The sequence below is a fragment of the Rissa tridactyla genome, chromosome Z (assembly GCF_028500815.1).
Source record: "Rissa tridactyla isolate bRisTri1 chromosome Z, bRisTri1.patW.cur.20221130, whole genome shotgun sequence".
Classification (NCBI taxonomy): Eukaryota; Metazoa; Chordata; class Aves; order Charadriiformes; family Laridae; genus Rissa; species Rissa tridactyla.
In genome coordinates this window covers 9124271-9151812 of record NC_071497.1, presented here as the reverse complement: position 1 = coordinate 9151812, position 27542 = coordinate 9124271, and the positions used below count along the sequence as shown (strand labels likewise).

At 41.8% G+C, this 27542-nt stretch overlaps 2 protein-coding genes across 4 annotated transcripts in view; both read left to right on the top strand.

Annotated features, from left to right (window-relative positions):
• RASGRF2 (Ras protein specific guanine nucleotide releasing factor 2) overlaps nucleotides 1–10049 on the top strand; it is a 131945-nt gene extending 121896 nt beyond the window's left edge. For 2 of the 3 annotated variants that reach the window (XM_054185103.1, XM_054185102.1), the window contains 4 exons: nucleotides 1028–1107; nucleotides 2873–2990; nucleotides 3759–3827; nucleotides 4542–6640. In XM_054185103.1, coding sequence (XP_054041078.1) covers nucleotides 1028–1107; nucleotides 2873–2990; nucleotides 3759–3827; nucleotides 4542–4634 — 360 coding nt within the window. In that variant the 3' untranslated portion in view covers nucleotides 4635–6640. Of the gene's footprint in view, nucleotides 1–1027; nucleotides 1108–2872; nucleotides 2991–3758; nucleotides 3828–4541 lie in introns of all 3 variants that reach the window. The other variant, XM_054185101.1, reaches the window with a different exon arrangement.
• A 5213-nt stretch (nucleotides 10050–15262) lies between these two features.
• Nucleotides 15263–27542, top strand: part of CKMT2 (creatine kinase, mitochondrial 2) — a 28336-nt gene continuing 16056 nt past the window's right edge. The window contains exons 1-4 of the mRNA XM_054185104.1: nucleotides 15263–15393; nucleotides 21829–21902; nucleotides 25627–25799; nucleotides 27037–27235. Of these exons, the coding sequence (XP_054041079.1) occupies nucleotides 25648–25799; nucleotides 27037–27235 (351 nt within the window). The 5' untranslated portion in view covers nucleotides 15263–15393; nucleotides 21829–21902; nucleotides 25627–25647. The remainder of the gene's footprint in view (nucleotides 15394–21828; nucleotides 21903–25626; nucleotides 25800–27036; nucleotides 27236–27542) is intronic.

Here is a 27542-nt window from a genome sequence, read left to right as displayed (position 1 = left end):
TGACGTGCAAAAGGTGGGCTTTTGTCATTTCATTTCCTCCTCCGTATAATTCTGCAGCTTTTGCAAAGCGTCAAAGCAGCCGAAGCAAGGAAATCCACTTAAAATACATTCTGACTGTACTGCCTTCTCCAGTCAAGTTTCTCTCAGCCGCTTTATAAACGGTGCTCCGTCCTTTTATTTAAAAATGTGTTTAAAATCCTTTCAATACAAACTGTTATAAAAGAATATACCTCCACAAAATTCTATGTTTAGAATTTGTTTGATTTTTAAACTTCTCAATTAAAAAAAGACCAAAAAACCATCAGATTAATGTTGTTGCAAAGTTTTCCAGTACTTATTGGAAACATAACTGAGTGTTTCATCAGCCTGCCATTTAGAAGAAAAAGAAAGTGTCTGTTACTGCCTACAGCTTTCCCTTAATTGGAAATTCAGTTTCAAAAATGACAAATTTCTCATTATTCTCTATACTGTCTCAACTCTATAGCATAAATAGACTGAAAAGCAAATTTATTTCACTTATCAAGTAACCGGGCTCTGATGGTGCCCACTGAAAGTAATTTGTATAAGACAGTAATATATTTTCAAATACATATTCAGCTTCTATCAGAAACTTGGAGGCAAAACCATCTTAGTGCAAGCTGCAGGACAGTACTGTCACTAATTTCAGTAATCGCAGCTGAGGATCCTCGGCAACATGTAAGATCAAGTCGCTAATATTCTTGAACACACAGTAAACGGAATTGGTAACCATTAATTTAATGAACTTGTGTTTTTTCCTGGATTTGCAGGCTCATAATATTAGCGTAGATACAGGTTCTGTGTATCACTCAAAGGAAAATGTTTAATGCTGCCTAATCTCCATTTTCAGAAATGCACTAGGAACTACAATAAAGCTAAATTCCTAATGCGTACATTACTACTTTTGAAAATGGGGTGAAGATGCTAATTGGTGACGCCTTTTCTAAAAATCTAATCCCAGTCATTTATGTGCAACAACAATGACATCTGTAATGCATTTTCTTTCTAGACAAAAGCTCTCATGGACAAGCTTCAGAAGACTGTGTCATCTGAAGGAAGATTTAAAAACCTCAGAGAAACACTCAAAAAGTATGCTTCCCTACAATATACAGTTGTGTTCTGTTATAAGCAGTGGATAGTACATGTTAAAGATGAATTGGCTTTGATTAAGCTTTAATAATTAATATAATATTGGATAATATTTTTACCTAATAACCTTTTAAATTATGGGTTTATTCTTTTTGGCATTATTGTTTTGCTGAATATCCTGTGATTTAGTACCCCGGTAGATAAATATAATATCTCCAGAGAACCACTGAAACAAATTAAACTATTATTCTGTGTGAATGTTCCCTGTTGGGGTTTTGCTTACACTGATAAACTTTTTCAATAAGTGTAAAGGTAGGTTTATAAATGAAAGTTCTTACACGATAACAGGATTCCAAAGAGTCCTTGTTCCAGATAAGAAGTTTAGGACAGGACAAATGCACCGTGGTATTTCCTCTCCTGTAGCCTCCCAGCCTCCTGTACTCTGCTACCCTGGAAAACAGCCTGCTTTTTTTTGTACAGTAGTCCTTCAATATTTTTTTCTTTAATTAATTTGACAAATTGTGCTTGACCTTATGTAAATTTGGTATCCAAAATATACTGTGACAAGGGTTCTACCGTTTATGGATCAAGTCCAGCTGCGTCTGTGTAAAACCTTTATTTTTGCAAGTTTGTAATTTGAAGTCGGCTTTCCAGGATTGAGTGGTACAACTCACTACTTTAAATGATCTTGAGAGAAGCAAAGAATTTAACTACTAGAGAAATTACTGGAATGTTTCAAAATATATATAGTTCAAGTTAGTCAATTTTTACGTAAAAAATATTGTTGGGGAGCTAATCACCTTTTTAAAAATGTTTTTACTCTCAGTATATGAACAGGTATTTTTATACACCTTTCAGTTAATATATTGCTTGCCTGTGTACAACAGTCATCCTCATAATATAAAAAATACCCAGAATGAAATGCACTGCTAAGCACCGTCAGCGGTCTGCCTACGTTGACAGTACAGCCAGCACTCTGCGTTCTTCTTACGCCAGAGCTTCAGAAAACCACGTGTGCTACTCTTTCTGCTGAGGCAAGAATCAGTGAGCGTGGAGCAGTGACTACTGCATTAGGGGAGCAACAATCGTTATCCCATTCCTCCTGTCCCTCCCAGAAAAGAAAATCTGAAAATCCCTCTTCTTTAGGGTCTCTGTTCCCAGTTTTCTAGAACGTCTTTTCTGCCTCTCTATCGTTCTCGTTCTTCCTTGTGTTTACTGTTGAGAAGGACTGAAGGCTTTGGCAGAATAGTATATACATATAGGTATACATTTACATATACATATGTATATACATGCATATATCCATACATATGTGTATTATGTTTAAGTATATGTATATATGTGCATGTATATACATATATATGTGTATATATCTCCACACACGCGTGCACACACTCACACATGCCCATACATGCATCCTAAGACGCCTACATGACTTGTGTGTAGGATCTGTTTGTAGGACTGAAGTGTGCTTGAAGGTGTTCTCAGATTCCAGAGTTTACCTGTCCTTTCTCTCACTCCGTCATGTTACCGTTCTACCTTTTACTAAAGGTTATCTGCGATTAATATTAGATATTGGACAGAATACATTCCATTTGCCAAACGCAAATGCAACTCAAGCGAAGTCAGAGAAGCTCTTTGTCTTCGAAGTGAATGTAACCTGCTGATTAGAAGTATGTTAAGTAATAAAGAGTTTGTGCGAGTTACAAAAAAATTAGTTTGCAAATTTAGCTACCGGCAAATACGATGATTTCTTGTTTCACAGTTGTAACCCACCTGCCGTTCCCTACCTTGGAATGTACCTGACGGACCTGGCATTTATTGAAGAAGGGACACCAAACTTCACTGAGGAAGGCCTTGTCAATTTTTCCAAAATGAGAATGGTAACTTTCAGCTCCTGATGTGCTTTCCCAACAGGTGTTATGTTATGTGCATTAATTATTGATTTAATTATAACTCCTTTGAATTTAACTTTTAAGACCTACAAGTATTTTGGCATCATGCAAGATAGGTAGCTATTTAAAAGCAATTGCTTGATCCAGTCTTCTATCACCACCTTCTGGTAAACTGAATATTTTTACAGGGTGAATTACCCTCAATTTGCTATCCGAGAAACGACAGACAGAAAAAGCAGCTGTCCAAAGCTCGTGAAGGGGCAAGAAAAGACTTTTTGAAATAACTAAAATTAAAGGAATGTAGTGATTCATCAGAAAGCAGTAATCACAGTCTTCTTTTCATGTGTGCTAGGGTCTATCTAAAAAAAGCATTTTAAAGTTGATTTCTCTCCAACTAGCACACAATGTTTTGTAACAACTCCTCAGAGGAAAGTATGGAAATTTCTCTTCTAATCTCATCTTAGTGCCCTTCTTATGGCTACACATTGCAGCAGTCACTCGAGGCAAAGAGAAGAGAGGTAATCAGCATGGGGTGAGGAGAGACAAGGTGGTTCACGTGAGGCTGACTGAACAATAGATGGTTAGTTTAGGGAAGTGAAATCCTTGGAAGCCATTAGGAGAAGATCTCTGCCCTTCCCTTCCCTTCCCTTCTCCCATGATAAATTGCATAATTTGAGGCAAAATTCTTGCCTTATGTGGCTTAGCTGAAGTCAAAATGCAGTTGTACTTACTCATATACGTGTATTCTTTTGAAAGATCTCACATATTATCAGGGAGATACGCCAGTTCCAGCAGACCTCCTACCGCATAGACCATCAGCAGAAGGTAAGGCTCTTCTTAGGCACTGTTACCTGCTAATGAAGTCAAAGCTGTGGCCGCAATTAGTTGTAAGCTACAGCTGCTGTTGAAAGCAAGAATCAATGTGTTCTGCTCCCACGCACAGAGACAGAAATATGGACGGGTGCTCTGGGGCTGCGGTACTCTCACCCGGGCAGAAACTCTTTATTTGACACTGTATAGGGAAGCAAATTTTTCCCTCCTTTGGAAGCTGTCTCGGGATTGCAGCCTTCGTGGATCTGGGGTACTAGGGAACAGGTTCAAAGGGAAATGTCTTCTCCTTGCCCAATTGGAAGCGTGATTCCCCAGGGAATCCCAGAATCCCGGGATTAGGGGACAGGAGGTGGCCTGAGCACCTGCTGATGCTGTGTGCATCCTGCAGGTCTTTTCCCCTTGTCCCTCATGGGAGCAATGAAAATTTTCCCAAAGCCAGTCCGTGCCGTTAGGGAAGATTTCATCTCAGACTCCAGAAGAGCAACCTGGGCTTAGGTAACCTGGCTGAGGACATGCCCATTCCTAAGAGGCCATGCTTGATTCCTGCAGCACTGCTGGTCCAGCTTTACACCATTCAGACGAGTTGTTGTGTTTCTCAAGAAACCAACGTGAGGGAATCTCAGGATCCAAAATGGGCTGAAGAGGAAAGCAGAGAAATTTTTGTGGAAGTAACGTACAGTCTGTTCATCTGTGTTTTCTCCATTCCAGGTCACCCACTATTTACTTGACAAGACACTCATCATAGACGAAGATACCTTGTATGAGCTTTCCCTAAAGATTGAACCCAGACTCCCTGCCTGAAGAGCCAGCTTTGCCTCAGAGTCTACAGAAAGCTTTAGTACAATGAACAAAATTATGCATGCCAAGTCCTAAAGACAGCAAGGGAAATATGGAGAAGAATGCAAGCTCTCTTTTCCAGTAAGAGATACAGAGCCTCACAGCATTTCCCTCTCAGGCAAAGAAAATGAGCATCGGAGGTGGAAGACAAAGATGCTTCCTACCTGGATCAAGTGATTGCTGCTTTGCAAAGATAATGTTTTCAGTAGGGACTATGCATTTAATGGAAAATAGGAGACTTCCCTGTGAATGGGTACTCATTTTAGCAGTCGTATGTGACAAATTAAGGGGACAGATTTAAACGGTGATAATATACTCAGGTATATTAAGATAAATGAGCAAAATGAGATGGCTGTGATGTGGTCTGGTTTGATGGCTGACCGTCCGTTCGCTGAGGCAGTAATGGTAGTGATCTCTTCATACCGCGTTAACGTCATTGAAACACAGGATCTTAACAGTCATCTGCTACATTGGAGTGACCTTAAGGCAGCATCTAGTATCTTGAGTTCTGTAGTTGTTCAAAATACTTGCTATACATTTCATGCTACCCTTTATAAAATGTTACCTTCTTTAAATGTCTTGTCAGTCTTTTCTAAGGCAATTGATTTTACCTATAAATGAATTGTAAATATTTTTTCATTAATACAGAATGAGAGTATTTACAGCATGGGAAGCAAATGAACTAGTTGAACAGCTGTAAATAGTTGCCAACCTTGCAAGCTTCAGCTGGGAAATACGACGTTAGGAAGGAAATATCAAGGAAATACCTGAGACTCAATAAACCCGGACGTGCAGTCAGTGGGATGGTTAGTCATGTTGCACACAGCCCTGGAAAAGGCACTTTATTTTTCTGCACCTCCTGCAGCTTCTCTGACAAGTCAGGCTACAGAGCACTTTCTGGACACACTGTGGAGAGAAACACATGTCTGGTCTGGCAAGGGGTAGCGATCAGCAATGAACAGTAGGAGCTGGAGTGACAGTTCCGGTTTACGTGGAATCAGCGGTTTGAAAAATGTCTATTTTTTGTTCAGCCATTCGGCACTGACTTAGCTCTAAAATTGTTCACATAAGTGGCAAACTTTGAATGCCAGCAAACACAAACTATATATTTTTATCTGAGCTAGTACTTATCATTTGCATATGGGCGTATGTTTAAGACAATGTGCTACTTGTAAATGTTTTCAAAGCCTATGCTTTAGCGACATACCAGGTAGATAGATGTCGTTTCTACAGCTAGTTGCTACTTCCTAAATTTTCCTGATCAAGAGTGGCCTGTTGTAGCTGCATGGAAAGTGAGCTCAATTGCATGCTGTAAAAGTGCATCATAGTATAAAACGCAGGTATTAGCACTGTTGAAAAAAAATTGGCTGGAAAAGTGTCCTTACTTTTCCAATGATACTCAGCCAGTTGAAGAAATAGGGCTATATCACTGTATACCTCCCTTAAATCCTCTCAGGGAGACAGATGTTTAAAATAGATTGTGACCTAGGCCTATTTGATCTGACATTTCTTACCACAGTCATGATGCTTCTTAACACTGGCGATGAAAAATGGATCTGCCTGGCTTGTGGTTTTTGTCTTTATTTGCACTTTAATTATATCGCTGGCCCAGCCCAGAGCTGCACAATAAATTCCATTCGTTCTGTCTGAGTGTAACTGCTAGCATTTATAAATGTACCTTAGCAACTGTAAATTTCATTAAGGTTCTTCATCACAAGGACCATCTCCTTGTAAATAACTGCATGAGGAAACGTCACAAATACTGGAAAATTCCTCAATTAGAAATGCAGACAGTAACAGGAAAGGAAATTCCAGAAGCCTTTTAAATAGTTCTGGCTATTGATTGCTGTAGAAATGAACATGGAAAATGTTACTTGTAGAAGCTTTTTATTGTCAAAAATGTGCTTGTTCTTTTCAGTAATGACTGACAAGAAGCTGATTGCATCCCAATGCATGATATGGAAAAAAAAGCATGGTTTATTTGGACCACAAAACCAATTTACTGTGTATTTTCTGTACAAAAGCAGTTACCATACAGTAGTTTCATAAAAATCTTTGAATTAATGAAGAAACAGGGAAAAAGTGGTCCAAAAGATGATTTCTTAACTTGGTTTTATTGTTTCTCTGTTAACAAAGAAAGTGTGTAACAACTGTCAATATCAGTTGGCATCTCTGTTGTATGCTATTAACTGCTGCTTTATCTGCCTGTACCCCATTTTACCAAACTTCCTTGATGTTCTTAGGGTTACAGGGTACAATTCTTCATGTTTCCTCTTCTCACGGTTCATTGTTTTGTGCTCCATGTGCATTTATCGGTTCTTTGGCATTTCAGAACATTGAATGCATTTTAAGGCTTGCAATGCGCAGGGGTGGTGCTGTGCTCGTGCTGCAGTATTAAAAATGGACAGAGAGGAAGACAAAGGATTAGACATGGGTTTTTTTCAAAGGTGCTGAGCATCCATATCATAAAATCAGTAGACAATGTGGTAGTTCAGCCCCTCTGGAAAAGCATCCACTATTTATATGCCAAAAGTTACCTCTTGGGTCAGTGTCACAGTTTAGAGTAGAATCACTAGAGTAACTAGATACTTGTTTTGTGTTCAGAGCAACAAAAAAAGGGTTATGGTCACAGTAATGTTCGGTTTGCTGATGACTAATATTAATGTTTTCAGTTGGGGGTACAATGCATTCATTAAAACGTGGGAGGTGACTGCTCAAAGAATTGAGCACGCATGGTGTTATCCACGACCCCGGCCGGCGTTGCAGCCCCAGCCCAGGCTGGAAATGGCTTTTCTGCAGAAATCTTGCACGGGGAGCGTGTCTGCCCCGCAGCCGGGTTGTGTGCTTCGCGTGCAAGTGGCCCGAGTGCCTCTGCTACAGCACTGCCGCGGCGTTTGAGCTGTGGCAGTAGCGAGTAGGCAGCAGCGACCTGCTTGGTGTGAGGCTTCGCCTGGTACGTCTGTATAACCAGCTCGTGCAGTGATCCCCCTGTACAGCGCACAGGGGTTGTGGAGCTCCTTGCTACCCGCTTCTCCGTGCCACTCCACCACAGCCATATCACACATAGAGGTAGAAATCCCAGTCGTAAAACACCCACTGTTTGTCTCTGGTGTTTTAGGGAGGATGTCTCCAAGTAAGGACTTCGTCATCGCGATCTTGCTGTCTTTGAGGATCTTGTCCATCATAGCTTTTAACACCGTGGAAGCAGAGCAGGCTTGCTTTTCTGCAATTGGAGCTGAAAAAGCCCAGCTGATTCAGGATTCCTAAGAAAGAGAAGGGCTGAAGCGCCTATCTACTTGCCTTCCTTCGCTCCTCAGCCCTGCTGCGCCAGTCAGATGCAGCAGCAGTTCTCACCATGGAGGGGCTGCGCCCTTCGGCTCTCTCCGGACACAGACGCCTCAGGGTGTACGGGCTGGCTAGCTGCAATGGGGATAGCGTATTTCACCCGCTGCCTTCGGCAGTGGGCACACTCTGCCAGCAAAGTCCGAGGGGGGTTCCGCAGTATTTTGTAACTGCGTAAGTAGCAGCCCGGATTCAGCCCGTAGTTAATCTGGGAAACCTGGGCGGCAGCACAGACACGTCCCCTTCCATGTGACAGAGAGCACTTGTCACACACCGATACGGGGTTAGAGTTGCCTTCAACCCAGCCTTCGCTCCCCCTGTCCCTCTCCTCCCCCCACCCAGTTCTCCGGTATCGTTAGTGGGCTGAGCCCCTGAGTAGTCATCATGTGGAAGAAAACATAGATCCGTTGAATTTACAGTGGCAGTAAGTGTATATTCCGTCCCTTCCTTTCGGCTAGTCCTGTAACACACAAACGCGTAGCTTAATAGTGAGAATTGATACTGGGGCTGATCACCCTTGTTTAAAAATAAGGAGGAGGTCTTCGTCCTCTTTCTGCTTTCCTAGTTCTTAATATTGGTTATTGTTCTGTAGGATCAAGAGGAACATAACTATTTAAAGTATTTATTAACTTTAACCACGTTGATTTTTATTTCAGGATATGTTCATTATCCCAGATTTTCCTTCATAATCATTATTTATTTTAAGGGTTTTACAAAAGCATTGTTTTATCTGTATCAATACTCACTCTTTCCTCTTTTCACTCCTATCAGCAACATTAAACTTAGGTATATGATTTAAAATTCTCACCAATAGAGACATTTTTACCCACTCATAATTGTTCTTCATTAAGGGCAAAATCCTTCAGACCTCATTCTGATAATACCTTAGGCTTCACTGAGAGCTTTTCATAAGTAAGTAATTGGGGATCTGGCTCTCAGCTATTTGCCTGTTACAGTTTTTGCCTCCAAAGGTCAAATGTCTCTGTGTAGGATGCTTTGTGTCCGATACGCTGCTCAACTATGGTTGTTTTGTTGTACTTTTACTTTCGAAATAGTCTCTGAAGTTTTGTTCTTTAGGAGGATAGATGTATGTTTATCTGACAGATGTACCTATATCTAACATGTTACTTAGTGCACAATCCAGATGTGTTTGCATGTATTGTAACTTATCTTTTGACCTGAGGTTATTGGTTTGTATTGTTAGTAAGGCATATCAGGCAGGGTGTTGTGCCTATATGCTAATTAAACATTCTTTTTTTTCCTGGAGTTTCAAGAGTCCTTACTGGTATCTGTTTATCTTTTTACCCCCCAATGGTGAATGATTAAATCTACTCCTGCTGATTTACTGATTTTTTTAGCGAAACATGGGAGGGGAAGGGACAAGCCATTAATAAAAAGGGCAAGAATCAAAGAAAATTCTGGGTCTCTACTGGGAAAGACCAGTTTGAATTACTGCATTTTATTCTTTTTTTTCACTCATGCTGCATTGCAGCTGCTGTGGGCATCATTGGGAATAAGGCTGATTTTAACTTGGAAGAGAGTGTAGCGTACTTCATACACAAGTAGAAATGCTGATCCACTGCGAAGTGGATAGTTTGCATTTTGTATGTAGTTTGCATTTATAACTAAATGAGACATGTAACAGATTAAACTGAACCAGCCGCACAACTCATTCTTCTCCAGCTGAGGAAAACCTCTGCCCTTCCACACCTCCATTCCCTTTATAGGAGGTTACAAGCAGGCGGAGTTTAAATATGATTTCAGAAGGTGTTTAACGACAACCCAATTAAATAGAATATTTTGTTAGGCAAAAGGCAATGAATTATATAAATAGAGAGTAAATAACTTTGTCCGTAACCTCTTTATCCTGTTGGTTTGGGTTTGGGCTTTTGTGGAAACATCCCTTGCCTTCTCTTGGCTGGTGTCCTTTCCTGGACTTAAAGAAATAGTATAGCCACATTTTACACCCAAGTAAACACACAAAACATTTTAGTTTTGTAAGTATGGTATGTCCCTCCTCTTGTGATAGGAAAACAAGTCACATGGAAATAAAATGACTTGCTAATTGAAGCAAATCAGAGTTTAAGGCTGCAAAACCATGTCTCCAGCTTCTGTTATATGCTTTGATATGTTATATGCTTTTAATGCTATTTACTGCTCTCCTTTGTATAACTGGGTAATTTGTCTAAGATAGAAAGATGCCTATTAAATTTCAGGTGGGGTCGCACAAGAACAGAGTAGAGGGGCAGAATCACCACCATCGACCTGCAGGCCACGCTCCTTACTATGTATCCCAGAATACGATTGCCTTCATGGGCTGCAAGAACACGTTGCCAGCTCATGTCAAATTTTGTTTCCACCAGTATCCCAAAGCTCTTCTCCGCAGGGCTGCTCTCAATCCATTCCCTCAGTCTGTACTGATACCGGAGATTTCTCCAACCCAGGTGCAGAACCTTGCACTTGGCATTGTTGAACTTCATTGGGCTTGCACAGGCACACTCTTCCAGCCTATGAAGATCCCTCTGGATGAAGAGGGATTTCATTCCCTCTAGTGAATGAACTGCACCACTCAGCCTGGTGTCAGCTGCAAACTGGCCAAGGGTGCACTCAATCCCACTACCTATGTCATTAAGGAAGATACTAAATAGTATTGGTCCTAGTATGAACCCTTGAGGGACGCTGCTGGTTACTGATCTGCACTTGGTCATCGAGCCATTGACTGTAATTCTTCAGGCACCACCATCCCACCAGTTTCTTATCCATCCAACAGACCACCCATCAAATCCATATCTCTCCAATTTAGAAAGAAGGTTGTTGTGAAGGATCATGTCAAAGGCCTTACAGAAGTCCAGACAGATGACATCTGTAGCTCTTCCGTTGTCCACTGATGCAGTCACTCCATCATAGAGGACCACTACATTTGTCAGCCACGATTTGTCGTGTTGTCTGTCTCTCCTCAGCCTCTGCCTTCTGTATGTTTCAACACGTTTTCCAGGAGGATCTGCTCTGTGATTTTACCGGGCACAGTAAGATCATGGATTATTGTTTAAGAAGATTTAGCAGGGGGGAAGCTGTTTTCTACTTTTTAGTGTGTTGCAAGAGAACAACTAAATACTCTGTAAAATTATGGACTCACTGAAATGATCAAATCTCCAAGGAGGAGCACACAACCCTTTTGACAGCACACAACTCTTTTTTCAACCTTGACCAGGAAGAAAGAGGGGGAAGCTAGCTGGTACGGCCTGTTCAAAATCCTCAGCTCTGTGAAGAAAAAAAATGAAATTGGTCTTGACCGATTGTGCAAAGATGAGAATTGTGAAGACTGAACTATGCCTTGAAAGTTATAGTTTAATGTCCTGGCCTTCTCTGCGTATAGCTAGAAGAAGTAAAAGTTGAGAAAAGCAGATTTTTGCTTGAAATTTCCAGTTCCAAAGAGGGCTGAAACAATCAGTGGTGTTCATTCCAATTCCCTGACTGCTGGAGCCCACCCTGTGCATGTGGGTTGGTAAGTGTAATAGTAGAAGCCGTTTCAAGTTTGTTTTCCTAGAGGCAGCATCCACTGTATAAGCCTCTTTGAATCAGACACCTCATGCTCATGGTGTGCACATGCCTAAATGTATGGGTCAGAAACAGAGCAATAATTATTACTTGTGTAATAATTAGGCTTGTGTTCTCTCCCACTACTCTTCCTGGAAGCTCTTCATTTATACAGATTGGGGTCAATATGTATTGACGTCTAGATATGTTTCACATAAATCAGAAATAGTTAACTTTTCCAACCAGAAAAAAACACGAAGTCCTATCAATGCTTTCTATTCTGCTCTAAATCTAAATATTGTATTTATTCCACTTCATTTACTGTTAAAATTTCATCTCCAATGGGAGAGCCATCTGAAGAAAAGCACCTTTTTCCTTCTCTAACCATGCCTGCTGGAGTTTCCATGACAAAAAATGATGGATCAGCATGTTGGAAAGAGGTAAGGTGTTCAGAGTTCAACATATCTGAATACGTTTGTTGGCTGTCTCTTCCTAGTCATTACTCTATTGAATTCCCTCACAATCACAATCTCGGAACTGATTAATTTCACCATTGTGGTAATTTTAAATTTACTGCTGCATTTTTGGTACTGTTTTATGAGAGGAATAAGAATCCCACCTGTGGAAAGGCTAGTTTGAGAGATCCAGATCCATAGTTGGGGTGTGTTTTGAGGAGAAAGCAATGGCCTGCTGGACTGTGAGCCTCCATCACCGTCAGTGGCGGGTCCTGCAGCAGCAGTGGAAGAACAGAATGAATGTCCTCCGCTGGCTTGGAGAACAGAGGATGCCAAAGTGTCCTCTTGTAAAGCAGTAATGTCTGTAATCGTGTTCTCAACATAGACCCTTGAGATAAAATAGCATTCCAGTGAAATACAAATACTCCTTTGTCATTTTTTTAAATGAGACAAAAGCTTTGCCAAAATGTCACACGAGAGCAACATTTCAAAGGGCTGAAATTGTCTGAAACAGCATTGTCACCTCTTTCACGTGCATGATCTACAATGGACAATTCCTACCTTTAGCCTTGCTGCCCTAATTAAAAAACATGCACATTGTGATACTGTGCAATGCAGTCTGCAACACAGCTGGCAAAAATCCTTACACCTTAGGCAATTGCACTGAAGGCCACATGGTTCTGTTCTAAGGATTTTGGATATTCCTGCTTTTCCAAAGGGTCAACTCCATTTTTAGGAAAACCTTTTCCTCCTCCCTTTGGCCAGAAAACACACCGCTAACTATAGAGAACCTTTCCAGCGTATGTGGTGGACATCCTGTGAAGAGCAGCTTTGATAACTAAAAATAACTGGCGTTATTTTTAACAGGTTTGTTGGATCTAGTTCAGCTCTTTATTTAGTAGACATGTATTAGCACCTTCAAGTGCCTTTCTTTGGAGCAATCATAACTGTAGGAGGACTGTTCTGTGCCTACTTGTGCACTTGGTTGTGGTGAATTTGTGCCCATGCGTAGCACCAAGTACTTGCTTAAATTCCAGCGACTTCAGTGGGATGTAAGTGGTTGGATGGCACCTCAAAACAGAATGTTTTTCCAGTTTGAGATCTCAGTGACTGCATATACTCTATGTAAGTGGATATTGAACATCCACAGTCAAAGAGAAACCTCAGCAAGAGGCCTGCTAACCATTTGGTAAACAATGATATTTATTCCGAAGATGGCATGCTTCACTGCATTATGCTGTCTTTAGGAATCTCAGGACTTAAAAACCCATCGAAATGGAATTGCACTGGGGCAAGCCGACTACTAGCTTGTAAGGATATTGTGTGTAGTGGCTCTTTGCAGCTGTACAGTAGCACGGCTGTGACTCGAACAGCAGGAGAGATGGTGTTCGGTGTCCTTGCAAGCTCTTCAGAACAAATACAGTATCCTCTTAATTCCTAATTTGATACGTATAATAAGTAAGAATAACAAGGCATATAATTTCTGTCCTGATTCCTTTGATTAGTAATAAATTATTTCCCACATACTGAAATGTGACTTTATAGACATTTTCTTTGAAAGAAGTGTGCTAACCAGAAAGGCCTTCCCATAAAACAAAATTACCGCTGTCTGGTCCGTATAGGTAACGCCTCTGTTGAGCAGCTTCCGCAACAAACTCCAACAGGACACAAATTATTGCTGAATTTCAGATGAACTCCCTGTGCAGGGACAGATGGCATTAACATGAGTAGCAATTGAATTAACACGCGGCTGCCGCTACCTGCCCAGCACAAGCAATGAAGCCACGACAGCGTTTTAATTGGGAGAGTTCACAGAAATATTTAGGTTAGATAGAGATGAAAATAGGGCATTATTTATGGATGGATCTTAGCATCCCAACTGTTTCTGTAACTGAGTTCCTCACAAAATAGATCAAAGAACAGTAGTACGACCAAGCTATTTTCTAAGGATTAATGATACATTCTTCAGAAAACACAAGGGAACTTGCTAACACTGTTTGCCAGGTGTTTGCAAAGTTAGCTAACGCGCTGAGTGTTTTTGCATTTTCTGTTCCTCCAGGCTCTGAGCTGAAACATCCGCAGGACCCAGGGAGGCGCTTCGGTTCATGGCATCATCTACTCCGAGGTGAAGGCAATGAGGGAGCCATGGCCGAGTACAAAAGGAAAAGCTGGTTTCTGTTTTCTCTGCCAGTTCCCCGCACAGGGGCAGATTCGTTGTGCTCATATTGCTGTACTCCTGTTACCTCAAAAGATCCCCAATTGGATTATTTTTTTTTTCCTATCAATACCAGAAACATAATGTTGGGTTGATAAAAAGCAGGTGCGGTAGAAAGGCTGTTTCAAATACTTGGTAGTCCAGAAGCATTATTCTGGAGTGACTCTGTTGTTTCTAATTACGGTGGGAATGCATGGCTCTCATTAATCCAAACAAGTCATGACATTTTGGGGGAGAGATGTCTAAGTTTTGTAAAGTTTCAAAAATCTGAGATTTGGGCTTAGGAAATTGCTATGTATAATTCAAGGAATATTAAAGGTACAAAGGAAAAAGCATTTTACAGTCTTGGATTTTTAAAAACTGCACAATACTGGCCTCTGTGTTCCTCTGTCAGCCTCAATAAATGTTCAGCTTCATGTGGGAGCAGAGCTAGGTGAATGAAATTGATTATTCTTTTTTTGCTTTCCCAGCCATCGCGTGCCATTTCTTCTGGTACTTTGCCACTACGTAGCCATAGTAATTCGGAACAGGAGGCTTCAGATATTCTCCTTTGACATTTCACGTTTCTGGACCCCTCCGCCTTACAAAGAGCCAAGAACTGATGTTGTGAATTAAAAAGCAATGAGGGGGGAAATGCCCACAGCGATCTCAGCTCATCCTGGGTCCCGTTCCCTGCTCTGACCCGCCTCCACCTGGGATGTGTGCAGGTGGATTTATCCCACTCTCCTTTCTCTCAGGAGCTGCTCAGGCAGGCAAGGCAACCCAGCACAGACGCAGCTCTTGACCTTTCTCTTTTGGCTGTCACTAAATGGGTCCTTGGGGGTGAATCAGCGGAGGTGCCTCTCATTGCAGTTAAGCATCTGGCCAACCAGTTGCTGACGTGAGCTCTTTCCCCTTGAGAAGCGTCTGAAAGATGATGTTGCTGTCACCCAACCGCTACGTGCCCCCCTCCTGCCACATCCCGCTTACGTCCTCAAGGGCATCCTTGTGCGCGCAAATGTCATTCATGTAACCCAGTGAAGCAGGATTGGCCACTGCAGCAATTATTTTTGTTTCCATCACCTCCTTTTCCCCTCTCTCATATTACCTGGGCTCCTGTCAGCGCACCAACTTGTTATTCCCTTTACTCTGGGCTCGCTGCAGGCAGCAGGACGTCTCTACCTTCAGCTTCAAGGTCAGTTTAACTACCTATATTGCTTTTCTGGCCCCAAATGGTGGCATTTCAAATACGAGGGTTATTAAAAATGAATTCAAAGCACCACAGGATGTGGTGTAATTTGGTTATAATTTATTGATTCGCATAACTACTTGGTGCAGGGAAAAACGTGTCAGCCCACTGTGCAGCTGCTTCAAAGGCTGACCCTTCAGTAATAGCTCAAGTAAGGGAAAAATAAGTCCCTTTGCAGATGTGTAAGAAGTTCAGAGAAAACAGCTCTCATTCAGTAAGTTTTTTGTGACTTTGATTGTAGCTCTCTGTACTGCAGAGATGAGGGTTTCATACTGTAAAATAGTATCGGATTGATTCAGAATGGCAAGCACGCCCTGCACCTTGGTTGGGCTTTGGTACAAGGATTTGGGCTTCTGAGTCTCACCAGGTAGGGTCTGACTAGCCAGACCTCCAGCTGACAGAAATCAAAAATCATGTTGTTACTAAGGGGTAGTTGTCTATCTATGAAGAATCACAGTCTTTTCCATGTCTTCGCTATTCATATGAATCTATTCACAGATCTATAATTAATAAGATTAATCAATAATATATTATAATCTTATTAATAATAATATAATGTATTATAATTTATAATTAATAATTTTTTCCAAATTATTAGACTTTTTATAACCATTCACTGACCTCTGGCATTACAAGGAGAAAGAAACTGAAATTTACTTGATTTTTTGTAGAGATATTCCATGCTGTGATTAAGGCACAGTTAGAATGATGTCTGGAATGCCACTGTTTCCACACTCTGGAGACTCTATCTTAAACCCAGACTAGTCAAAAAGGTTTGAGTCTTGCTCAGGGTGAGCTATGAGAAACTGAAAAAAAACACCAATATTGCTTCATGAGACTTAAAGTTTTAATTTTGTCTTATCCTCTGAACCTGTAGAGTGATACAGCAAACCAAGAGCAATGTAAACTGTTTCCTGGGCATCTAAAAATGGTCTCTCATGCACGTAGCCACTTGTGACATTTATTTCAGATGTTTCTAAGGTGCCAACAGCTTCCCTAGACGGGCAGAGAAAACTTTCCACTGGCATCTGTAGGCTTTAGCTCAAGCTAAGGGTGACTCAAAGGAATTACTTCTCAAATATAAAAGACCAGCCTCCTTCTCCCTGCACCACGTGAAAGTTCAGCTCACTGCAGTGATACTGTTAGCTAAACAGCTTAACAGTTTAAGATGTACGTATACGTTATCTGTGGCTATAAGCCTGTGTGAACTTTAGCTATGACTCTGCCATTCCTCTAAAATGTCGCTCAGGATCACATGGTGTGGCAATTAATACCACCCATGACATGGTTCAAATATTTAATCTAGTGCTATTTCTAGAAATGTCACTGTAACCCTTGTACCTTCCTTCCCTCCTTGGCTAACAGCACATGTGCTGCCCAGTGTGAAATACAGGACAACCAATACCTGTGTTCAAATACATTCATAGAAAAAAACGGAGCTGACAGCTTCCTCTTTAAAAGTAGTTAAAGAAAGCGAAGAATTAATAGCAAAAGCATTATTTTTTAAAAAATATTAAAATTATAGTAAAATTTGCAATTTCCTTAAAGGGTAAAGAGGTGGTTTGTGCATTTCTGATGATGCGGTCTCCTCTGAAGTTCCCCGAGAGGGACGCAGCATCATCGCCTGTGTGCAGATCACAGGACCTCAGTGTGCAGTGGGACACGGCTGAGGCAGCCTGAGCACGGTGGTAGCTGTGAATCAAACGTCCTGGAGACCCTCTGCAGCCTCTGGCCAGAGCAGCAAGGGGAGTTTTGCTATGTCAGAGCTTTCTTAAGTTGTTGATTTGAAAGAAGAACCTTTTTAGTGTTGGTGAGGGACCTGCTGTACATATTTCCTCTGGAGAGAACCTTCACCTTTAACAGAGGCTTTAATCTAGGCGTATCAAGAACAGGAGGGTAAACTGGTTTAAGGTCCTGAAATAGGCATTCTCCAATTTTTTTTTCATCCTGGGGTTCAAACTGTGGTTACAAACAGCCCATCCACCTTAAATGACACTTGCAATCCTTCAGGTTGTTTCTCGGCCAGCATCAGATTTGCAGTAGTGACTCCTCCTAAATCTTGCTGCTGGCTTTTGTCTCCGCCTTCTGTGCGTGGTAGGTGACACATATATTAAAATACAGTTTTAAAAACAAAATATAGTCCTGGTAGGATATTAATGTCCTGAAAGCTGGTTACAGGTAGCTGAGCATGTCTTGGGGGAGAGCAGAGAGATAAAAGCTATGACCTCTGAGATCATGACCTTTCAGACAGGTTTTGCTGATTCACTGGCCATAAGTCATATGGGAATACTGCTTTGGAGAAGGCAAGGCCAATTTGACTCTGAATTTGCTTACCCTTTATGGTGCTGATGTAGTGAGAGGAGGGGAATGAAGAAACCTTGGTTTTGCAGACTCTTAACGCTACAGGCTGCACAGCTGAGTGGCTGTTACTTTAAGTCAGTGATGCACGTACTCCCACCACAATTAACCACTGCAGACATTGATCCCCAAGACGACTTGTAAGGAATTAATCAAAACCTTTCACTGTAGGAGGGAACCTGGTGCATGGAGGATACACAGCAGCTATTTCTGAGCCAATTACTCTGTGTTTCTTCTCTCCTGTACAACAGTATTTTTGCATTCTCCAAGTGATAGCACAAGTACAAATGACCTTGGAAATGCAACTTTAAAGGACTTGCTGCCAGAGACAAATTCCACTCTCAGAGCTACTGAGCTGTGCTCCATGCCCTGCCCTTGGGCCAAAGGCATGTGTAATCCTGGAGGCATACAAAAGACATCTTAACTAGTTATCATGAGGCAAAGCCAGTATCCAAAGTATGAGCAGAGTGACATAATAAGGGGAAAATCTGCAAGGCAAGTATTCCAAACATTTTGTAAAGCATTCGTCAGATTCAAATACCAGGAGCCACCGAGGTGTCTCACAGCACACTTGACTAAAAAGAAAAAAGAAAAACAAAACCTTCCCTGCCACTTTACCTGTAGAAAATCCACCTAATGGTGGATACCAGCTGAGATGTATATCTTGCCCTCCACCTTTACCAGTTAAATGATGCCTAGCTGTGGGCACTGCTGAAGACCATGCTATCTGTGAAGGAAAGGAAGACAGGCGTGTTATAAGAGACAGTAGAGCAGATGAGCCCTGACCGTGAGGAAAAGCAGGAGATAAATGACTTGGATAGGACTGTTGCATGGGAGCCAGCAGCTTTGGCACTCGCGCTGGAGAGCTGGTGAGCCAAACCCAAGTGACGCCATGTGCAGCAGAAGCAGGTGCACCCTCCCTGTTACAGCACTGCCTGGCACCACTGCGCTCCCGAGGTCCATTTTTTGTATTTCTGCCATCCGCTAAGGGATCTGAGAAGCTCACGCTCTCCTCTCCCTGATACTCCCTGCCTGCTCTTCTTACCATCAGCCTGCAACGAGGTCAGCGATGTCCTAGTCTGTGGACTTGAGCTACCACTCTAACGTATGTTTCCCCACTGCAAAATACCAGTTCTCATTAATTCACCTGGGGCTGCCGTGCCTCCTGAATGTGTCAGCTTCTGCTGATCTGCACACAGAATATAGACGGTGCTCCAGCTTTGTCATAGCCTTACACTGAAACAGTTTAAGTCACATCTCTGAATATTTCTTACACAATGTACTCACATCACCAAATTAGCAAGGAAGAAGCTGTCTGACTCTTAAAGTGCCTATCCATTACATTTTGGGAAAAACAGTCTTATTGCTGTCAGAGTATCATCTGTGTGATATGTGGTTGAGGTCTCATGCTATAAATCCTAGGAATCTCATTAAAATATATAAAATAAGATTAATAATCTATAAAAAAATCTATAAAATAAAATAAAGTAATTAAGATTTATACCTCAAAAAAAGTGTTACATCCAATACCATAGAAATTGGATCTTGTTTGGACAACTGAAGAAGAGGTGGTCACAGAACTAAAAATCAGTGTAGGTTTAGATGCAGCTAATTCTGTCTTATGTGTTACCAAAATAAAGTCCAAATTCACGTGTAGCTTGTGGTGCATTGGAAGAACTTGAAACTTCTGCAAGGCTAGTGCAGTTATAAACTATTTAGCAGAGAAACACTTTTTAAGTAGAAAACCATAAATGACTACTGGGAAGCATTTAAGGATGTTTTTTCAGTACATTCAGAATCCCACGACAGAGGAGAAAACTTCTCTGCTTATTAGGAAGCATTCCAGTTTAAAGGGAAAGTGAAAGTAATAGAATAAAAAATTGATGGGGCTGTCAGAGATGTAAGATAACCAGGTTCCTGCCATTGCAGACAACCCCATCGCATAATCTTACTTGGAAGTGTATCCATGTCCATATCAGAAATAGTGCCCCGCTGCTCCGATCAGGAAGGTCCCTAGGCCACGCCGGGGACTGCAGTCATCAATCCCTGCCCACAGCTCAGGGAACTCTGCGACTCCCAAAAGGGGCCAGCACTTGGCCGGCAATGACCACGGCGTGCACTTCTGGTGAGCCGCGGCAGTCCCAACGGTCTGATACGATTTCCAAATGCAAAAGCTATTTAGTAGACGCGGAGATGCTCTGCTGCTTCCATTTCGGAGACCTGGTACAACCATTACCGGAATGACAGAACCATTCCGGTATCAGGAGGGTGTTGGGGATGAAACAAAATGGAAAGAGTTCGGGGAAGAGCTAAAGAGTGATTAATAAATTCGAAAAATATGATAACAAACTGATGGAGAGCCATAAAAAGTGCTAGTTATTAAGTAGTTACATGTGGAAAAAATAATGAGTAGAAATTTCTACAACAAATTGGTAAAAGTAATAACAAAGGCCAGTGATTCAAACAGAAGGCAGACAAATGCAGGCCAAAAATAAGATAAGGGTTTTATTTTTTTTTTTTAACGCAGGTTGATTAACCCTTGGAACTCCTTTATCTTCTCTCTAGATAGTTTTAAATGGAATATGGATGCTTTCCTAATGCGGGTGTTTTCCTTTCAGCACACCTGATCAGCACAGGCAAGCACTCAATTCCTTTTCAAGTGTTAAAACTGATAATCACAAAGGTTCTTCTGATCTTGAAAAATTAACCTTTCCCCTTCCCAGATAAGCTATGGTATCAATATAGATGTCTAGGACAAAATGGGCTTTCTATCATCACAAGCAGAGGGAAGACCCTTAGGAAACACCCGCAAAAGAAAAGTGTGCGCTTCCGTTTTTCCAGGCTGTGCACTGGTTAAACTCCCCTGACGAAAATGAAATCCTTACAGTGGAAGCCTAATGACAGTCTGCAGTGAAACCTGAATCACAGCATGGTATTTCTGGTAAAGTGTTCTTAGAAAAACCTTACGCCTTTAATGACACCTTTGGCTGGAATAATTACGTTTCTCTGAATCCACAGAGGTGGTGATGGTGCAAACTTATTGTTAGGGCAGGTCGACATTTTCTGTGGAGAAAAATACAGCTGAATCTGTTAATGATTTGAGGTCAGATTTGACAAATTGCTTTGATGAGAATTTTTTGTTGTTGTTGTTGGAGATCATTCCGTTCAGACTCTTTCAAAATGGATCTTTTTGAAATGTTTGTTTTGAAGCAATGCATTACTTAGAAATCGTGGTATCTTTAGCAGGAAAAAAAACTGAAAAACAAAGCCAAACGGTCCGTTTCCTGCCAAATGAAGTGCCTTGTTCATTATGTACCTTCATTATGTAAAAACTTTGTTTGCTGAACTTGTACAGCAGGTTTTTTTGTGCAAGTCTGTTTGTGCTATTTTGATTGCATGTGGACTACCTGCGCAAGGCACAACATGGGCTCAGCTTGTGCTGCAGCATTATATGCATTTATACTCAGAACTATAGCCCACCCTTGTGGCAAGAGCTGTTTATTAAATTAGGAGTTAACACCGTTTTGATAAAAAGGATTACAATCACCTTTCCACAGCGGTCCAGATGATGTTTTTCTTCTCATAAGAAATTCTAACTTTCATGTTCCCCTAGACCCTTTGCATTTGACAGTCACAAATGATGGTCCCTGCGATGGCAATGCCACGCTGCAGTCAGAAGTCCTACGTAAGGAGCAGAAGATCAGGCCAGCTGTCGTCTCCCAGCTCCTGCAGGCAGCAGCCGCGTGATGCTATGATTGATGCTTGTCAGGTCACCTTCTCAGCAGAGTCACCTTTTCTGCAGGAGTGACTGGGTTTAAAAAGCTGAGGCACTTACTGGTAAAGACAGAAACTGAACTTCTGCTTACAGAACTGTACAGTTTGGGGAAGGAGATGTTAGGCTGAGGAATGCTGGGCTTAAACTGTAACAAGGGATGTGTAGTTAGACATTAATTTTTAAAAAAAAAGAGGCAAAAAAAAAAAGCCTATCTTACTCAGATTTTTTTTAATTTATTTTTTTTTTAGGTAGTTAACCTACGCAGTCTGTGGCATCTCCAGTGTTGGGGGCTTTTAAGAGCTGTTAGAGGAGCATCTGTCAGGTAAAGTAGAGCCTGCCTCAGGGCAAGGAAAACCTTTTCTGTGATCCAACAAGGCAAGAATGTCCTGGGGGACAAGGCATGCAGCCACAATGAGAGATAACATTGCCAACAGAAAAATACTTGTGCTATGGTCAAAAAGGAAAACAATTTCATGAGCACAAAATCTGCCTTTGATCGGGTGTCCAAAAGTCAGTCATTCTGTCCCAAAGGTACAGACCCGTTTAGCGTATCAGACTGAGAAAACCGCTGGTGCTGCCTGAAGAAGGCAGAAGGGGACAATGAAATTGTCCATGCTGAGAGGGGCTGCTTTAGGGGTCGAAGCTCGGCACTGCACATCCAGTCAAAAACAGGCATAAATGGGAGTGAGGAGAGGGTACTCATACTCATTCAGCAGAAGGAGTATGGTACAACACCCCTGTATTGCCCAGATCAGCCATGGCACAAAGCCTTCACCGTTTGAGTTACCAAGGAAGTCTCCCAGCCTTTTCAAACTGGTTTCTTTTCGCCCAGGTTCATCTACTTCTTTTTCCAGGTGGTTTATTTCTCTCTGTTCCCAGGCTGTGATTTCTTTTACAACCCTATACCTCAGGCTGAACAGCATAGTTCAGCTTGAAAGTCAAGGATGCCGAGATACCTGCAGCCACCCAGAGTATTGTTCGCACACCACGTCCTGCAGAAGGTTTGCTCTCCTCAGCCGCTCTCAGGATCGGGCTCTCTCTTACCCCATAGCTGTTGCAAGGGCAAAGTGAAGAACACAAGAATCAGCAGCTCAACAACCTTTAGCTTTTAACAACTTCGGCAAACATGGTTTGTCCCCCGAAGAAGTCAGAGAGCAGCTTCTAGCACCCTTCACCCTCACAGAGCTGCCGTGTACTTTTCAGCTCCTCCAGAACAAATTAATGCCAAGTGCCTCACAAAGAGCACGCTCTGCTTACCTCCCGGTCCCAGAACACAACTTCATGCTGATCCAGAGAGTAACTTTCTGGCTGGGATGTTGCTTCTATCCATTGTGCATCCTCGATCATTGGAAAAGGCTCGAAGGTAGAAAAATATGCAGCCAGTCAATAGCTGCTGTTCCAGGGGACGGGACTCTCCCGTCACATTGCATTAGTACAAGGAACAGAGGTTATGTGAAAACAGCAAACAACACAGTGCAGTCTTGCCAGCAGATATGTGACATGGCTAAATATAATGACCTGTCTGAGGCTGCTAGCTTTACCTGTTAAGCTGTGGTACACGCTGTAGTCACTGGGTGCACTGCTCTGGTTATTTCTGAAGCATTATAATTACCCTGTTGTGCCTCACTCTTCTTTCTAAATACGTACTGCACATGATTCCTCTCATTTAATCAGATGTACGGACCAGATTTGTCCCTTAAAGTGACACAGGATTTAGAAGCTCCCAAAAAATCCAGGCTGGTGGAGATGCTGATGAGTGCCTGGGGTCGTTGAAGTCATAATGTCATCACCTGCAATGGGATTTTGATACAGCTTCTCGTTTTCAGGACAGGATTTTGACTGACAGCCAATTCCTTGCAGTAAAGATGGCATCTGTGAAACAGAACTATAAATACACAGAGCTGCTATGAAAATACATGTATTGTTTCTCAGACACTTTGGTATAACAATAATGGTTCTGTGCAGATTAGTCATAAGCAAATATTTCTAGAGTGTAGGATGGGGATGCTATACTGTGAAAAGTCACAAGAGCCATCTGCTAAATACACAGAAAAGAAAGCAGCACAAAAAACCTCCATCACAAACCTCATATTTGATTTTGATTTACAGTCAAACGTTCTCCCACTGCATTTTGGGAGGGAGAAATCCTGTTGCAGTCATGAAAGCCTGTCCTGCAACTCACCTAAACGAATCCATGGATGGAGGGAAGCCACTCCAGATAAGATAAGCCTACAGCCGATGATATACCTCCTGTCCCAGCCTGGTGTCAGCACGTATTTCATTATACTCTAGTGCTGTACAACTAATTCTTGAGTCTTGGAATGGCTGAGGAAATCACAATGTATTCCTAATGGGGGGGCGGGGGGGAAGCCTTCTCTGTGTGGTCTCTCCCCATTTCTGTTTTAGGGAAATTCTTTCAGTGAAAAAAAGATTGACATTTCTGTCAATCAGTCAGCACCTTTCTCTGGAAGGAAAGCTAGATAAATGTATGTTGCATATTGAAGGCACGGAGGTGACAGAATAACAAAATTAATCTATAAAATAGTTTAAACAAGATAAAGGACATGAAACAAATTACTCTCAAACTTGAAATGCACCTGTGTTTCTCGTCTCACATATGTGACTAAGGTACAAAGAAGATACTGCTTTGCAAAAGAAAACCCTGCAAGCAGATGAGAAGATCTTTTTACCAAGTGAGAAGATATAGATGCAACATTGCATTTGTCTCAAGACAGGAGTGGAAAAGGCAAATAATTACAGGGTTTGGGGCTAACTAACACACATCTACATGAAAATTACTGGACATTAGAACACCTTGTTCACTGAAAATAAAACCAAATGCTTTGACGTGCTTAGTTTAACCTTGAAAGAATGGTGAAGAGATTACATAAACAATTACATTTTTTAAAACTTTGAAAAAACAACCAAAGCAGCATATCTGGGTGAAGTTCATGTTTTCTTGTACATCTTCTGTGCCCATTTCCCAAACATGATTTACCAGAGTCTAGTTTTAAGAATAAGCTTCTGTCAATGACAGCAATTTGTGTCCTTATTTAAATAGGAGTTATATTTCCCTGAGGAACTCACAGCCACCAGCAATACTAGTCAAATTCTGATTCTTGGAAGAAAAAGCGTGCATTGTCTTCTTCAGACTTTCATGGAACATACCATGTTCCCTGCTAGACTTATAGATCTCCTGTACTCCAGACACAATCACAAACCCATAGCTCTGCTATGAGCATGCTGCTGGGAAAAATTAAGAGAGCATGGAAATTTCAGACCAGGGAGTATTCATAGAATCACAGATTCACAGAATGGTTTGGGCAGGAAGGGACCTTTAAAAATCATCTAGTCCAAACTTCCTGCTGGGGGCAGAGACATCTTTCGCTAGATCTGGTTGCTCAAAGCCCCGACCAACATGGCCTTAAACACTTCCAGGGATGGGGCATCCACAACTTCTTGGGCAACCTGGGCCAGTGCCTCACCACCCTCATCATAAAAATTTTAGGTCCCTAGCACATCCCCCTTCCCATGGTGTGAGGCAGATGATGAATTCAAGCCTACCCCAACTTTACTCATATGGAAAAAAAAGCACAAAGTGCTTAACAAGCTACCGTGGAAAAGGCACAAGAGTTTCTGTAGGTTATATACTGAAAGGAACAACCTACCCAATGCCACGTCCTACCACATGTAACTGTACCTTACTGTACCTTTTCATCCACTGAAAAGATGTTGTTGCTGTGAAACAAGCTAAAGATTCAATTATGGCCATAAGTAATTAAAACAAAATATTCAGGGTGTTTGGCTTAGAATTGTGACCTCAATACAGCCCCAAAAAACTTAACTGGTTTCCAACTCTACCTAAGGTACAGGTACAGAAATAATACATGTACATAATAACCATTTTTCTAAACACACTATGAAAGTGCAAACCAATAAAAAAAAAAATTAACTTCTTCCCCCCTTACAGGTCTGCCATTAAAAATGAGGGTTTACCCTGTCATTCATACTGTATGAGGTTGACATTGGGCTGTCTTCTCTTCCAGACACCGTATCCTCCGAGAGGAATGGCTGGCACCTTCTGCCGTCTCCTGGCTGGCCGTGCAACCACTGCACTCTTTGCAGCCGCAGGCACAGGGGTGCTGACCACCGGGTACCTCCTCAACCAGCAAAATGTGAAGGCTGCTGTTCAGGAAAAGCGTAAGCTCTTCCCTCCAAGGTAAGGATTGGGGTTAGGCAGTCAGCAGAGCTCAGCGCGCTGTTAACTGGGCTAGAAGTAATGTTTAACTCTTTGGAGGAAGAAGATGCCCATCAAAGCTGCAGAGTCCTCATGCGGTCACACCGTTTGTGTGTCTGTCCATGGGCTGTGTGACCTGAAAACCCCTTTATTAATAACTCCAGTTTTAGGTAGCACCAACAATGGCCTTCAAGACCAGAAGGCAGGGATATGCGATAGTATCAGCTCTCAAAAAATCCCATTGCTGAACAATGACAAGCCTGAGAAATGTTTCAAATTTTAGGCAGAGCACTAAATTAGTCCTTATTTTATCTAATCAGCTGTCAAACGCTTTGCAGCTCAGCCTATTGGACCGGCTGATTGTACGTACTCTATTATTAGGTAGTAAAGAAATCTCCCATATAACTGCTGTACTTGAAATATTCCTAATACTGTTACAAACTGGCTGGCTGATGATTACAAATTAATTACAGACCTTATTCTCTGTAGGTAGACTTTGCTGGCCATACTTGTGAAAAACAATATGGATCATGGATCCGACAACATATTTTTTTTTAAGTAGTGAATAGTATTCTAGTTAAAATATATTCTTGTAGAAATAATGGACTTGCACATAAAGCAAATCATCACCAGTACAAGGTACAGTTGCAAAAATGCCTTGCTAAAGCAAAACATCTTTATTTTCCCTGGCTTAGTACACCATGCAGCTTTCTGTAAATAACAATGCCATTAAAGCAAACCCAGATATTGTAGAAGAATGAGCTTCCCAGCTGACATAGATCAATCCCAGTGACGTCCACTAAGCTGTGACAGCACCTCGGCTCCAAATTACAAAGAACTTCTTCAGCTAAACTTAATTCCCTTCCTACTTGAACACAACAATGTTAGAACTCTTTTAGTGTCTCAGTAGAGATTTAATGGGGCTTAGTACACTGTCAGAGCTCATTGGGATTCATTTTCCTGATGGCCCCAAGTAGCACAAAGCTGCAATTGCCTGTCAATGTCATGGCCCACCAGTGTGCAGCATGGGGTACTTTCAGTGACCTGAATCTTCCTCCCTTCCTAAAATTCAATGCAACAGTTAAACCAAGAACTAATTATACTTTTAAAGCATGCTGTGTACTCTGTGTCTCATGATCCCTTCAATAGCTTCATAAACTAGCAGGGATTACTCTGCCAAGGTGCCACATTAATTGCTTGGGATTCTTCTTCTCTTCAGCGCCGACTATCCTGATCTCCGCAAACATAACAACTGCATGGCTGAGTGCCTCACACCAGGCATTTACTCTAGGCTAAGGGACAAGATGACTCCCAACGGCTACACCCTGGACCAGTGCATCCAAACCGGGGTTGACAATCCCGGCCATCCTTTCATTAAAACTGTGGGCATGGTCGCAGGTGATGAGGAATCCTACGAGGTAAGACATTTGCACAATACTGTTGTATTTGGTGCAGTTTCCATGGTGTCATTCACATGACGAGCTCCTTAGATGAAGACAGATTACCAGTAGGGTATGCATTGTATCCCAGAGAGTACATAAAGGGCAGGCCATGTGCATAAGGATGCTGTTTTCCCTAATCTTCCACATTAGGAATGCACGAACATGAGGCGTTACTACAGGTGCCCACTCTGCTGCAACTAAAGTTAATAAAATGTACCTGGTTGGGAGCAGCTGCCACCTGCCTCCAGCAGCTGCCCTCCTTCCTATGACTCAACTTTGTTTA